The sequence below is a fragment of the Teleopsis dalmanni genome, chromosome 1 (genome assembly GCF_002237135.1).
Source record: "Teleopsis dalmanni isolate 2A chromosome 1, ASM223713v2, whole genome shotgun sequence".
Lineage (NCBI taxonomy): Eukaryota > Metazoa > Arthropoda > Insecta > Diptera > Diopsidae > Teleopsis > Teleopsis dalmanni.
Window position 1 is genome coordinate 206,222,335 of NC_051846.1, and position 15,984 is coordinate 206,238,318.

The window sequence follows — 15,984 nt, forward strand, 5'->3', positions numbered from 1 at the left end:
TAACGACGTGAGTATGCATTGAAGTCTATATTAAGTATTTAAGTATATTAAAATACTCTTCACTATGAAAACAAAACTAACTAGTAACTAGTAAGTAAAACTAACTAATGAGCTAAAGCCGGTATAAAAAAAAATCAGAGAACTAACAACATTGCTCAGTTAAGACAGATATCCGTTTATGAGACAGACTCTCTTGAACAGAATTTTCTTTTATCTTCATAAATTATAATTAAATTAACAATGTTAGAAACATTAAAGTTGAGAAATATTTAAATTTAATTTTTACATCACAATTGCACTGAATTTTATGGATCATAAATATGAGCGGCATTTCAAAAGCATCTTTAGTATTTTAGTATGAGATACAAATGCTATAATTGTTGTTGAAACAATTGATTTATTGTTCGTTAACTGATAATGTTGCAAACTCACGATCCGAACTTAGTCATGCTGAAAATGATGTTAACCTGATGTTAACTATATATACTGAAATAAATACATGAAATAATTATTATCAGATATTTGAATGAAATTATTGAGTGCCATTAGGCGGTCACTAACACGATTCGTAAGGCGTTTCTAGTTGTTAATTAGAATTCAAATTACATTATTTAAATTAAATATTCTAAAAATGTAAGCAATTTTTATAGACTTTACTTATAGAAGATTAGTTTAAAAATGCAAGAATAAAAAAATTGAAACTGTGAAGTTTCTTTTTTATGCTAATTTTCACAAGCATTTGATTTATGTTGTGAGCTATAAAAAGATATATCTTTAAATTATTCAGAAATAGCAGAAATTGTTTCCTAGAGTAGAAAATAATGTGAAAAAATATAATTTAATTATTATTAGTAATGCAATTAATAATTAATTTAATTAAATGCATAAAATAAATTAAGTCGAAGGAAAGTCAAAGCAACGAAAATTAGCTAATACAATAATAATTTTCAAAAATAATAATAAAAATATGAGAATGGGAAGTAGAGTAGAAGAGACAAGGGTGAATGACCAAGAAACACCAGAACAATATAGTACGGTTTTGAGTTAAGCCAAGCTAATTTAAATGAAAAAAGAATTTTTACTATTTATATCTTTATTTTTATATACTTATTTATATATTTATTTATATTTATTTATTTATACTTATACTTTATTTGTACTTATATAAAATTCGTTATGTTAACAGCGTAGTTAATAACGTAAATAATTACGTCTGTCTTATTTTGTCATTAAAATAATTAATAATATGTAATGAAAATTAATTAATTAGACTTATGTTTTTTAATCATTTTTTAAAATTAATTTAAAAAACTTTTTTATCGCAGTCATGCTTATAATAATTTTTAATTATTTTGGCAAAATAATAAAATAAAAAATCTATGAAATAGATAGTTGAGTCCAAAGATTTTTGCAAAATCATTTCAAGACTTGTTATTTGGTTTTTAATAAGGTTTTGGCAATATTTAATATAGAAATCTTCGCAGTTTTGCAAATTTTAATTTTGTATATATTTAAGATATATATTTGTAAATTTGTAAATATTTAAAACGAGTTCTATTTAATTTTTTTTTTTTGTATGTTTATTAGAACTTTTCTTACGCATTGAATTTTTCGATCTTTGAGAATTGCTTCTTAAAGATACAAATAATATACAAATAGAATCAAAAAATTTCTACAAATTTTGTTTTTTTCTATCCAAATTAGCATAATAAAATCTTAAAAAATAAATATTGTTGCGAAAAAGTTTATTGAACTTAAAATAAAATAGAACAAAAAATTATGTTAATTATGTTAAAAGTGATAAATTTTTTTTATCTATTTTTTGTGTATAAAATGTATTTAATTTGTGTTAAGCATTTTGTTTCATTATTTTTTTTTAATTTTTACCAATTCAAGAATGAAATTTAAATGAAATTGATTTTAAATAATTTATAGAAAAATATAATTTATATTATATGTCATTTTATATATAATATGCTCTAGTGAACTAAAAACATATATAATGAAATTAAATATAAGGGAAGATATACTATTTGACTGAAATCTTTTATCATTATAAAGAGTGATATATATATCTGAAGACTAACAGCCGAAACTATTGTTGAGAAACTTCTCAAATTTTTCAATCAACAATGAATAGTAGCGTACACAAAAGCATTATTTTTGGCTTCAAACTCCATCTAAAATATATCGGACTATTTATTCTAGATATAATGGATTTTTTTAATTAAATCTTTGTATACACTCCTCCTAACGAAGATGTACTATTTAACTGTCTTAACTCACATTGCCAAATGAATCTTTCAATTCGTTATATTCCACTTCCACATACTTGTAAAATGTAAAACCTCAACTGCTTTAAAAAAAATATATATACTTACGATTAAAAGCCTTCCACCTAACTGTTTACAAGTCTTCCAGGACTTATTCATACTCAACCTAAAGACTACTTATCAGTTATGTCGCAAGCTTAATTGACGGCAATGGCAGGCACTACAGCTTTTTGGCACCTGTCGATTATACTATTTAAAACGTTATCCAGTTAATGCACTTTACCTGAGTTTTTACTATATATACGGTAACACAATGGGCCAATGAGCCTAAGTTGATCCGCTAGGGATCGCCAGTATAACCTAACCTAACCTAATGCACTTTAAATTTTTATTGAGCTTTATATGCAACAGAATGATTTCAAAAATCAGTTTAGTATCCAGACCGAAAGAACTGCTTGAGCTGAACTGTAGAAATAGGGAATCTTAAGCAAACCGTGAGTACTACAAAGACTTGCGTTTTATGGGTTTAATTCTGCGCGGAGCATGAACCTTACACAATACATATTCTGTGATTTACAATTTTTTAAAGAAAATAATGAGAAATAATTTTAAAAATACAATTAGAGTATTAAGTCATCTATAAAAACGCCAATATTTAATCTTAGATTCTTGAAGGAGTAAGTAATAAATATTCCTAAAGGCTCATAAAAAATAGCCCTAAAAAATTAAAAAAATTATTTTCTTTGTATACATATATTATAATTTAATATATTTATAATTAATATGACTAAACAATTTTTTTTTAATACCAGTTAATATTATTAATAATTTAATCAATTTTATTCAATAATTTTTCATTGAACTTGAACTTTATTAGTGTGAGAAAAAACATTCACTAAAAATGTTAATAAAGTGCATTAATCTGTTTTATATTATGTTAATTTATTATTGATATTTCCACTATTTTTTGTTTAAACATTAAAAATATAAAAAATTAATTTGTCTTCAAAATTCAAACATCAAACCGAAAAAGCTGAAGCAAAGTTCAATGCACTCTTTTTTCTTGTAATTTTTTACAAAGATTGACTTCATTTCATATTCAAAAAACCAGTTAAATGTAAATAAAAGATATATTCAAATTTTTTTAGTAATGACGTTTTGACTTGAGAGTTTATTCAAAATTAGGTCAAGAGCAGACCAAATGCAGATGTTTAAGTTGATTTTGTGAATGCATCAAAAACTGCAGCAATGAACTACATTTTTTAAATTTTTTATACTTTGATGTTTTTATTATTTAAATTAATAAATTTTCAAATAAATTTATTGTTAATCGAATAACTTTAACATAATGGAACTTTTTATAAAATTTTATTTGTGTGATATTCACTTTAAAATCTAATTTGTAGCTTTCAAAGAGTAAATATAATAGTGCCTATCACTTATTATAATTCTATTGAGACCGCAATCATTACATATGATAAGAGTATTATCTGAAAAATATATTTTTTTGATTATTTCAAATCTATACAAAAGATACAGTATATATTTACTTCGATATATAATAATAAAAAATGAATAAATCAAATATTTCAAGTATTTTTTGGCTCTACTCAATACAAAGTAATTAATTATGTATTAAAAAAATTACACTGCATATGTGTGTGTATATTATTGTACGGTTGCATTGATTGCAATTTATACAAATTATTAAATTAACGCCTATTAAGGTTCAATTTGGTTTAGAGACCTATTTGTACATACATTAATATAAAAAATACAAAGCCCAGCTAGCGTTATTAAAAGATTTAAAAAATCACACATAGAATAGAAAATAATTAGAATTAGTGCTACCAAACTGCACGATGTCTCAATCAAAGCTAAGAAAAAAAAAACAAATGCACTAAAAACACGAAACATCACTAAAAAAATGTTTATAGAATATATATATATCTATATTCTATAATATCTATATAATACATAATTCTATAATCCATAATATATATAGTATATATAGTATATATATTCTATATTCTATTTAAATTATTTATAAACATATTTAACCATGAACTTTAATTTCAATATGTTCTATATTACCTATCGGTTTAATAGACACCATGCTACTCACAAAAAATATATAATATATTTTAACTCTTTCAAGATATCTTATTTTTCAAAAAAATTAATATAGTGAAAAACGTGTTCTATATATCTTTTCAGCCTGGACATCGTGTACCACGTTACTCATTAGTAAATTGGGGCATTTGTGTACCGTCCTCATGTACCTACAAAGACGTAGAATACAGTGTTAAGGAATATCTAAATAACATGACCGAATCTACCGGCATATCGTTTCAAGTGCGCGTAGAACCCAAAATGTGTCAATCAAACCACAATAAACCTTGGGATCGTAACACTACCGTAGCTGTGTAAGTAGAATGCTTTAGAATACTTTATGCAATATGAGAATGACGTATAAGGAAAACAAACAGTAGATTATTTAAATAATTTTATTGTAAAATATTTAATAAATCATATAATATTTCATAACCACTACTTTAAGCTTATGCTCATTTGACATAAACAACAGTTTTTCAGTATTCGAGTGGGCGAATGCAAAAAATATGTAAATTCAATAATAAATTTAATAAATAATATTTTTTTTATATATTCAATTAAACAATTAGCATAATAATCTTTCTTTGAGGCATAAATAGTTGATATTTTTATTGTAACCAATTTAAAGCGATTTTAAAGATTTATATCTAAATTTATCTATTATATCTATCTATATATAATATGCACCTACCAGCCCCCTATCACTTTTGCTCATAATACCTCATAATGCTCATAATAATAATAAATTAATTGCACATATAAACAAAAAAATAATTATATACATTTGTTATATTCACATATACACACAAGTATATGTACATAAATTAAAAATAAATTTTATTAAAATATATTTTTAACTTATATTCATATAGGCGTTTCTTCCTTATCATACTGTCTATAGCTGCATTGTCAACAATTTACGAACGCTGCACAAAAAATCAAAAACAGAGTAAGATTTAATTCAGTTTTAAAAGATACAAAAACATTTGACTTAAAAAAATATTTTCCAGATGAATGGTTTACTGCATTTTCATTGGACAAGAATTTACGTTGGCTATTTAAAACAAGCTCATCTCCCGATGACATACAAGCTGTACATGGCATACGTTTCCTTAATGCGGCTATGTTATTATTCTCACACAAATCAATGGCCATGTTCTTCAATCCTTACAACAATCGTACTGACATGTCTGAGGTATAACAAGGAAAATCAACTATTTTCATAACTATTTTCTTAAAACATTAATATTTTTATTTGTAGAGTTTGGGTCGACCATGGACGGTCATTGGTCGCGCTGCATCCCTTTACACCGATCCATTTTTATTATTTAGTGGCATGTTAACTGCTTACTCATTATTCGGTCGTTTAAATAAAGGACAACCAATACGCCTAAAAAATGAATATATCAGCCGATTAATGCGGTACGTAACAACTCCGAAAAAATTGTATATGGAAGTTATAACATTATAGTTGGCCAATAGGCATAAGTGGATCCCCTAGGGATCGTCGATATCATCTCGTGGGTCATTCAAACTATATAAATTTCGAAAACATTCAATATAATTCCTAATTAGGTGTACAATTTATCTGCCCTGAAATTTTTTTATTTGCAGAAATCTAGAATATATAATATAGATCGTTACCTACTCTTAAATTGGTCTCAAGTACAGTGGTGGAGCCACGGGTGTAATAAAAGTTATAAATGATAGATTTCAAAATGTGTTGAAAATACAAAATCGTGGTTGTTAAAGTCAAGATTATCTTTTATCCGATAGTTATAATTGAGTGAGATATTAGGGTTTATTTTCTTTTCTTTTTATTGATCTATCAAATATAGATAGATATAGACTCTTACTCTATGTCGTTTCACTGTTTTTGCTAACGTTAAAATTCTAACAAAATAAAGCCGACCCCGTTTATACGGTGAAATTTACTGAACTAATGATATATATATAAGTACATTATATGATCTTTAATAAATTCTTAAACGCTTCAATAAAATATACATACTTCTTAATTAGCTTTATTATAAATGAGTATTGGGCTATCAGTCAGATTTTGTAATTTGGTTTAATAAAAAATTTTTCTTATTATTTTACTTATTTAATATTTATTTCCGACGTTTCGGTTTTTTAAAACCATCATCAGGGAAAAAATTTTAAAACAACTGAATAGAATAAAATTTTTATATAAAAAATATTTTTGACAAATGTTTTAAATAATTACAACGGAGAAAATACAATCAGTTTATCTTAAGAATGATTTTTTCTAGCAATGCACAGTAAACAACAGAAATATTTTCTATATCTCGCCGCAAATTATATGTGGGTTTAGTCATTATATGTAAGGACTCTAGGGTAAGACGTCGAGACAAGGAAGGTTCAGTATCAATGACTTTCACTGAAGTAAAATCTGGGTAATGATTTACATCAAGAAAGTGTGAGACTAAAGCTGATTGTTTATCCGGATTAATTTGTTTTAGACTATTTTTATGTTGACTTATTCTTTTATGTAATTGATTTTTTGTTTGGCCAATATAGCAGAGTTCACATTTTTGACCATTATTATCAGTTCCAGTGCATGGAATTTCATAGATGCAATTAATAATGTTGTTCGTTTCAATACGATCTTTCAGTTTGGTATATATAGTTGATTGAATTTGTGCAAATGGTTTAAAGGATATTCTTAAATTGTCTACTTTCCTTTCGATAATCTTAGCAATTTTAACTGATAGGTCATTTATATATATCATCGATCTTCTAATCATAGGAATTTGTATACTCTGCTCATGGTGATTAGTTCTTGAAAGTTGAAAATGTTGACGTACTCGATGTAGTTGACTAACAATCATTTTGCGAGGATAGTTATTATCAGACAAAATGTTGAAAGCTTTATTAATGTTAGTAACGTAAAATTCTTTGTCACTTATAGAAAAAATGCGGAAAAAAAGGTTGTAAATCACATTCATTTTTTGTTGTCGTGGGTGGTGTGATAAATAGTTAAGAATTTTACCTGAGAATACATCTTTCTGGTACCAGTCAATTGCTAGTTCTCGATTATTTTTCTTAGATATTAATAAATCTAGGTAGGGAAGTTTTCCATTAAATTCATGTTCAACAGTGAATTGTATGCGATTGTGAAATGAATTTAATAATTGTAGAAATTCAAGGATTTTATCTTTTGATCCAATGGTGAAAATATCGTCAACATATTTTAAAACAATTCTAGGTTTAAATGATAATTTGGGAATTGTCACATCAAAGATTTCATTTGTAACAATGTTGGCGATGGTAGGTGAAATATTTGAGCCCATAGCACATCCATTAATTTGTTTGTATATATCTCTTTTAATAAAAAATTTTTCTTATTATTTTACTTATTTAATATTTATTTCCGACGTTTCGGTTTTTTAAAACCATCATCAGGGAAAAAATTTTAAAACAACTGAATAGAATAAAATTTTTATTGTATGCGATTGTGAAATGAATTTAATAATTGTAGAAATTCAAGGATTTTATCTTTTGACCCAATGGTGAGATATAGAAAATATTTCTGTTGTTTACTGTGCATTGCTAGAAAAATCATTCTTAAGATAAACTGATTGTATTTTCTCCGTTGTAATTATTTAAAACATTTGTCAAAAATATTTTTTATATAAAAATTTTATTCTATTCAGTTGTTTTAAAATTTTTTCCCTGATGATGGTTTTAAAAAACCGAAACGTCGGAAATAAATATTAAATAAGTAAAATAATAAGAAAAATTTTTTATTAAACCAAATTACAAAATCTGACTGATAGCCCAATACTCATTTATAATAAAGCTAATTAAAAAAAAGTCAGCATATATGAAATGGATACTTCTTAATGATTTATTGATTATTATTACAGAATCGTGCCACCACTCGCTGCCTTAATACTTTTCTGTACTTACATTTTGCCAATGTGGGGTTCAGGACCTCAGTGGAATCTGGTTGTTGGACATCATGCAGATATATGCAAGAAAAACTGGTGGCGCAACTTGCTTTTTATACATAACTATTTTGGTTTCAGTGAAATGGTAAATAAGCCAAAAATTTCTCTATTTAAATAGCTTCACGAAGAAAATCTACATTTCAGTGCTTAACACACACACATCATCTCGGTATCGATACAGAATTATTTGCGGTTGCACCACTTATGATACTTGGTTTATGGAAATGGCCACGAAAGGGCCTTATTACTTTAATATTATTGGGTGCTATTGGTACCGGTGCACGTTATTACACAACCATTGTAAATCAATTGTCTAACTACATATACTTTGGCACCAAGTAAGTTATTTGAGATAGTTGTATTAATTACAAGAATTCAACTTGAACTCTGTTATAATTTTAGCATACAACGTCTCTTCCGTACTGCTGACTATATGTATTCTTTCCCACCACATCGTTCAACAGTCTATATTATGGGCATTTTATTGGGTTATGCCTTACGTAAATTCAAAAATGTCACACTTACAAAAACGCAGCTACGTGTCGGTTGGATTGTAGCCACTTTATGTGTGTTAGCATCAGTGTTGGGTCCAGCACCTATGGGTCATATTGACTATACATACAATTCCACACATGCAGCAATCTATGCCGCCTTTGCGCCTATAGCCTGGTGTATATTTTTCTCTTGGATTGTATTTGTGTCGCACAATGGTCATACAAGTAAGTGACAAAACTGGACACATAAAAACTGGATTTTTTAAATTTATTTAAATTATATTTTTTAGATAAACTCACAAATATGTTGTCCTGGAGTGGTTTCCAGGTATCTACTAAGCTTTCATATGCCATCTACCTTACACAATTTCCAGTATTCTTTTTTAATGTGGGCAGACGCCGTCATATACATCACTACTACAATTTTGTTTCAATAATTGTAAGCTCATTTTGAACTATATTTTTCTCCAGTAATTATGGAAATATTTTTAATTATTATTTATTTTTAGCTTGACACAAATGAATTTATTTCCATATTCCTGGCGTCTGTGGCGTTGACTATCTTATTTGATGCGCCCTTCCAAAACATAAAAAAACTGCTACTGAAGCGTTCCCCAACAACCAAAGCACAAGTCAGACCCGCAACTTCAACTGAAACAAGTCAAAACTGTGATTTGAACTCAAACAATGCACAAGTACTAACGACGTCGACTCCAGCGCAAGCGTCTACGCTGAATTCAACGCCGACGTCGGCATCAGCGCTAGCGTCAAAGCACGAGCACGCTGATTAGTTGGTAGTTGATTTCTTAGGTTAAATACTCTTGTAAAATAATTTAAATTTTATTCTTAAGTTAGCCCTTAGTTTATAAAGAAATTAGTGCAAGTTAGTCTGTAAGAGTCTGCCTCCTCCTCTACCCTCCATTGTATACCACAACTAGGCTAGTATATATTTTGCAAAATATCTTTCGAAATGGATTTAATCTTCTTTGACACTTCATGCTTTTGTATATTTTTTTATATTTTCCTATTTATGTTAAGTAATTAAAGAGAATTTAAATTTTATTTCACAATGAAAAGATATTTATATATTATCACATATTAATTTATACAAACAAAATCGAATAAACAATCTTAAAATAAACAAATTTTTTTATTAATGCACTAATACCCCGATTTTCGTCACCCTGATTTGTGTTCGAATTCGAATTGCATCGAATTGGCTTCGAATTGCATCGGTAGTGTTTCGATTTGCGTCATTTCCTCATACATGCGTAAAGAGGGGACTACCATTTTATTTCTTATTAGGGCTTTACTTAAAAGAAGTCAGTTTACATTAGAGTAGTGAAGTGGAAAGGTAAACAAATTTCCTTGGAACAAAAGTTAGGCATTATAAAACGTTTTAAACTTGGAGAAAAACCTGTAGACATTGGGAGAATTCTAGGTTTAGCTCCAACTACTGTGAGAACAATTTGTAATCGCGATTGCGGACAAGATAAAAGACTATGGAAAAGCTGCCACACTTTTGCAGGCCAAACAAGTTACAAAAAATAGAAGTCCATTAATTGTTAAAATAGAGTCCCTTCTATCCATTTGGATTGAAAATCAAAATCAAAGAAGAATGCCATTGAGCCAAAAGTTAATTCAGAATAAGGCTCTGTCGATATTCCATAACTTAAAAGCTAATGCTCCGTCAACAAGTGGCCAAAAATCAGAAGAATTTGAAGCAAGCAGAGGTTGGTTCAGCCCTTTCAAAATGCGAGCATATTTACATAATATCGCATTTAAAGCAGAAGCGGCTAGTGCAGATATTCTAGCAGCAAAAATACTTTAAAGAAGATTTAAAATGTATAATGGATGAAGGCGGCTACTCTCCCAAACAAGTTTTAAATGTCGATGAAACGGAACTATTTTGGAAGCGTTACCCAGGATTTAAGATTAGTAAAGAGCGACTTACTCTGCTTCTGGGTGGAAACGCTGAAGGCGACTTTAAGTTTAAGCCTCTACTTGTTTATCACTCCGAGAACCCCAGGATGACAGCAACTTTATTTAAAGACTGGATAGTTCCGGAATTAAAGGCTTATAGTTCTACTGCAAATATCGAATTCAAAATGGTCCAAGGAGTTATATCTAATTTTAAATGCTATTATCTTCGGCGAGCATTTAATCAACTACTTAATGCTACAGACGGATACCATAAGCCGTCAATGGAGTTGTGGAAAAATTATTCCATACAAATGGCTATTGAAAATATAGACCAATCCTGGAAGGAGGTAAAAAAAACATGTATGAACGGGATGTGGGGACAAATATGGCCTGAGTGCATCCAGATAAATATGCCAGAAATTAATGAGGTGTCTAACATTTGTGTAAGTCTTGCTGAGCATGCTAGAATAGTAGAAGTTGATGGAATGGAAGATGACATTATCGAGGTATTGGTGGCAAATGAAGACCTGATTTCTATTGATGTGGAATATACATTACAAGACGAAACACCTATCCAAGATAATGAAGCACAAGACAAAAATCTGAAGACTGCACAAATATCAGAAGCTATGCAACTTATCTCAAAAGCCATGGATATTTTTACGGATAACGATCCAGACGAGAGTTGTAGCAGTAATGCCAAACTTGCTATAGAAACTGCTATTAACTGTTATAAGGAAATTTATTTACAAAGAAAATCTATTGAAGTTCAACAAAAAGGAAACAATTTTTTTCAAGAAACTAGAGAGCCATTAAATCAGAGACATATTGTAACGATTGTTTTAGACTAAAACATAAACATTTAAACATTATGTTTATTGCATGTATATTAGTTTTTTTTTTTATATTTTATAAAACAAATATATGTACATATAAGCAAATATGTTTATTTAAAATTGAAATTCAATATTTTCCTAAGAATTATTTTTGGAAGCAAATTAAATATGTGAAGAAATGTGATTATATTTGTGTCGCATTTTGTAAGTCCCAATTCACGATGCAAAATAGGGTACTAGTGTACCAGATATGTTTCGTGAACTACGCAATGTGGAAATATTTTAAGGATTTACAATTTTGGTTGCTGCAAAAGTAAAAATAGGGACATTTTCTTCGCAATACCGAGGTCTTACTAAATAAAGACATTCTACGATGGAAATCTGCAAACTAATATACTTTCAAGATTTCATGACATTTTTTTGAATAACATCAGAGTTACCATGACAGTCTATTAGGATATCAGTTCAGTTCTTAGTCTTCTACATTTATAAAATGTTTTCCGTTTATCTGCAAATCCATGTTTCCGAAAATGGAAAACCCAAGTCAGGTGAATATTATGAACGGTTTGCAATTAAACATGCGTAGGTGTCATACATATACCGCCCTAGATTTAAATTATTTTAAAACAGGTATAAATAAAATATTTAGTCAAACAATAGTTTTCAACCTGACTGCTACTTTGTTTTGAACTAAGACAGGTGGTTCCTTAGTTGGTCAAGGAATTTTTGGAATATTGAGAAGCATATTCTAAAATTCCTTTTTTTACATGCAATTATTAGAAAACAGATGTTGCTATTTATTTTAATATATTATCTATATAATTATTACAATTTTTGCCAAGTAATAGTTATAGTGAATAAAGATACTGATTCTATACATTCATAATAAAAAACTGAAATTTTCTCCTGAATTATTTATTTAGGTTTTCTTGTTTAATAATTTTTTTACAAAAAAAAATAATGCATTTTAAACTCACATTAAACCTCTTAGAAGTTGTTCAACGTTAAACGATCAATACATTTATTTAGTTTGAACAGACTTCTTGGGTTTAGCTTGTGTACCTTCACGGAAACCGTTACGGAAACGTCTGCGAACAATCTTCAAGTGACGCATGCGGCCGGTACCAGTGGTCTTTCTCCTCTTGGACTTTACGGACCAGTTAACTGCAAAATAAAAATGTAATTAGTATTGAAAATTAAAATCATAACATTGAAATCTTAAAATTAGTACCAACGCACAAACTTTCAAATATAAACAATAATTCGCTATATCTTTTTTTACATTTTTACGCTATTTAAAGAAACTATGTAGATCTTTTCTTGAGTCTGAATTTGATATTTAAGCCACTTATAAGAAATGGATTCATTTCTTAATATTTGAAGTATGAAATAATTTTATATTTATAAAATATAAATATAATTTTGTAATTATGAAAAATTCTTAAACCGATTTAAATAATCAATAATAATAATGAGACCAAATGAGAAACTTACATGAACGCATCTTGGCTGCGGGATATCCACATTGTGCACAAGTTGACTTTTGGATGTGGTATGAAGAACGACCGCAACGACGGCACAAAGTGTGCGTCTTATTATGGCGTTTACCAAAGCTTGATGTACCTTTCGTCTACAAAAATATGTGTTTATAAGTATTAATAATGTATTTTATTTATACAGCCGAAGTGAATATTATCAACCATCACATTTTATTATATGGATTTAACACTTTGTATAGTAAGAAGCGGCTGACAACGCTCCTCTCTAATTATATTTACAAATATCGAGAGTGCACAAAAAAAATGTACCAAATCAGAAAAAAATCATATTCAAATTTAATTTGTAACACTTTTTTATAAATATAATTTCATGATGGTAAAGAATTTCACAGATTTAAAACGATTTTTATAAAAATTCACCTACCATCTTCACGACAGAAAGAAAAAAGAAAGGAACAGAAGTATATACGCGCTGTCAAAACTATTATTTGACAGTAGACAACGAAGCGAATTCAAAAAATTATTGGTAGCACTATTACCTTTTTATAGAGTTGCCAGCATGCAATATGTACGTACTGTCACTATATTTTACTATATTTATTTATGAATGATTTTAATATATCTGCGTGTAGATAACTTTTATGCAATTTATGCAATGAATTCCCATTCGAGTATTGGGTCAAACATATTTATTTTATCCTACGTTTAGTTTAGATTTTATTTTATCTTTTCTAATAGTTAAAATAAAATACTTTTATGTGTAAGTTAGGTTAAATTGGAGTGGCAGCCAAATGGCCAAAGCCCACTTGAACTCAAATAATGGCATGTTACTGTATCGAAAGTTTATTAATTATATGAAATAATACGTTTAACTCCTAATCTTTTCTAAAGAAAAGCATATAACTGTTGAAAATATTATATATGAAAATATATTGTTGACTGCTTCTTTTTTATTTAAAGATAGCAGCTTTTTATTTAACAAATCTTATTTGAAATATTTATCATAAACACTTCTTAAAGTCCGGTGAATTTTCGAAATTATTCTTGTATTTGTGACTTGTGGATTTAATTATTTTGAAATGAAAAAAGTTTTAGATTTGTAATGAATTAGATGTTTATAAACTTATTTTGCAGACGTACCTAATTGGAACATACATTTAAAGATGTTAAAAAATGAAGTAAAAACACTGAAAGTATAGATAGTGTGCTTATAGGAATCTTGTTTCCAATAAGAAATTTTTCCAAACTTAAGAACGTCTATTTATTTCGAACTAGAATCACCTTATAATATACAAATTAACATTACAAGTGATGAAAAAAACATTCCTCAATAGTTTATTCAAGTTATTGCAAAAGTTATTCCATAAGCGTGTTAGAATTCTGATTATAAAAGTCCCACTCAAGTGCATAAATAAAACAAATCTGTTTACAATGAGTAATGTATATTACATATGTTAAACATATATCGACTGGTATATTCTAATTTTTTATGTTTTTTTTTTAAACAACTTTGTATTATACAACTGATTTATATACTAAAACACAATTTCAGCACAAAATAAAAATTGCACACGTTAATTAAAACTCTCTCTTAATATCCTTGGAGCGATGTAAAGTTTCGGAACGTAGGGGTGATCTCGAGCGCGATCTGCTGCGTTTGATAGATACAACTGGCTTGACGTCGCGATGTAAAGTTTCGGAACGTAGGGGTGATCTCGAGCGCGATCTGCTGCGTTTGATAGATACAACTGGCTTGACGTCGTCAAATTGAACATTTGCAGCTTCTAATTCATCCATATTATCACGCATATATTCGATCGATGAATTGATCTTACAGTTTTTAAAAGTCGGCGGAGGAGGTGGTTTAGATTCATTTCTTTTTTTAAACTCTTCATCCACAAATTTTCTTCGTTCTGATTTTGTATAACCTTGTGCACGTACTAATAACGTTGGCTTACTTTTAAACTTATTGACTTCATTAGATTCCTCATAATCACAATCATCCCAATTATCACCATCATCTTCTGTGGGTGAGCGTTTTATTGTCTCAACAGGATCAACTCCTCCAGCTGACATAAATTCCGCTATTATTTTTCGATCAGGACAATTTAGTACATGCTCCTACATAACAATCGCATATGAATTTGATTAAAGAAAAAAGTTAAGCTATTTACCTGATAGTCAGACTCCTTCAATACGTGTGTTAAGTTGAATTTGCACGTACGCACCACGACATTTGGATGCTGTCGTTTGCACTTAATTAAATGTTGCTGCAAACGATTTTTTGGCATAGTATGCAAACTGTTATATGGACAAAGTACATATTCTGATGCCCGGTCCATTTGTCAATTATTTTATTTACACAAATTTTACTTATTCTATGTTAAATTTAAATAACTCTGTAATGTTTCAAAAATCTTTGAAGAATTTATAATTTTAAATTAATAAAGTTGAAATACAAATTATAATGGAGACGCCAAATCTTTTTGTTTTTGCTGCTGTCAACGGGTCAAATAGGGCTGCCATATATTTATAATGTCAAATTCATTACGAAAAGTGCACCCACATAACAATAATAAAAAGCATTCATAATAAAATCGTTTCTAATATAAATTTGCATTTGAAAACTTTTTGTTATTTAAAATTTCAGATGCTTTAAAAAAAAAAACCATAAAAAGCATCGTTTCAAAAATCTTTGAGATTTTTTATTGTAATAATAGTACAAAATTTTAATTCAGTTAGTTTTTATAATTACATATTTTTAGTAAAAGAAATATTAATACAACTATTATAGTATAATAAAACATATGATGTTAAAAATCCATAATTAACATAGATAATTAACTGATAGACATATTGTAATAGAATTC

General features: G+C 28.2%; 4 protein-coding genes across 6 annotated transcripts in view; 2 read left to right on the forward strand and 2 right to left on the reverse strand.

The window, feature by feature from the left end:
* The window catches only part of LOC119673388 (nose resistant to fluoxetine protein 6-like), a 14,623-nt gene extending 4,718 nt beyond the window's left edge, over window positions 1–9,905 (forward strand). Inside the window, exons 3-11 of the mRNA XM_038084651.1 lie at window positions 4,491–4,699; window positions 5,261–5,337; window positions 5,399–5,583; window positions 5,650–5,810; window positions 8,279–8,447; window positions 8,507–8,700; window positions 8,765–9,081; window positions 9,147–9,295; window positions 9,366–9,905. Coding sequence (XP_037940579.1) covers window positions 4,491–4,699; window positions 5,261–5,337; window positions 5,399–5,583; window positions 5,650–5,810; window positions 8,279–8,447; window positions 8,507–8,700; window positions 8,765–9,081; window positions 9,147–9,295; window positions 9,366–9,647 — 1,743 coding nt within the window. The 3' untranslated portion in view covers window positions 9,648–9,905. The remainder of the gene's footprint in view (window positions 1–4,490; window positions 4,700–5,260; window positions 5,338–5,398; window positions 5,584–5,649; window positions 5,811–8,278; window positions 8,448–8,506; window positions 8,701–8,764; window positions 9,082–9,146; window positions 9,296–9,365) is intronic.
* The window catches only part of LOC119671504 (mucin-5AC-like), a 531,335-nt gene that overhangs the window by 507,144 nt on the left and 8,207 nt on the right, over window positions 1–15,984 (forward strand). The window lies entirely within an intron of this gene.
* On the reverse strand, window positions 12,515–13,634 carry LOC119671526 (probable 60S ribosomal protein L37-A). The gene is made up of 3 exons (XM_038082204.1): window positions 13,539–13,634; window positions 13,110–13,245; window positions 12,515–12,779 (listed from the first exon to the last, which is right to left on the reverse strand). The coding sequence occupies exons 1-3, from the start codon at window positions 13,539–13,541 to the stop codon at window positions 12,637–12,639; spliced, it is 282 nt and encodes a 93-aa protein (XP_037938132.1). The 5' UTR covers window positions 13,542–13,634; the 3' UTR covers window positions 12,515–12,636.
* Window positions 14,629–15,533, reverse strand: LOC119671523 (gametocyte-specific factor 1 homolog). 3 transcript variants are annotated; one of them, XM_038082201.1, is made up of 3 exons: window positions 15,289–15,533; window positions 14,841–15,235; window positions 14,629–14,762 (listed from the first exon to the last, which is right to left on the reverse strand). In XM_038082201.1, exons 1-3 carry the CDS (start codon window positions 15,454–15,456, stop codon window positions 14,693–14,695), a joined length of 633 nt encoding a protein of 210 aa, XP_037938129.1. In that variant the 5' UTR covers window positions 15,457–15,533; the 3' UTR covers window positions 14,629–14,692. The 3 variants fall into 3 exon arrangements, with proteins under 3 accessions (XP_037938129.1, XP_037938127.1, XP_037938128.1); XM_038082200.1 differs by having other exon boundaries at window positions 14,640–14,724; window positions 14,803–15,235; XM_038082199.1 differs by having other exon boundaries at window positions 14,629–15,235.

Coding starts and splice junctions, on each gene's coding strand:
- LOC119671523 (XM_038082199.1), bottom strand. CDS start 15,456: ATGGACCGGGCATCAGAATATGTACTTTGTCCATATAACAGTTTGCAT. Junction 15,236..15,288: donor TGAAGGAGTCTGACTATCAG/GTAAATAGCTTA, acceptor ATTGTTATGTAG/GAGCATGTACTAAATTGTCC.
- LOC119671526 (XM_038082204.1), bottom strand. Junction 12,780..13,109: donor CGCAGCCAAGATGCGTTCAT/GTAAGTTTCTCA, acceptor TTTATTTTGCAG/TTAACTGGTCCGTAAAGTCC.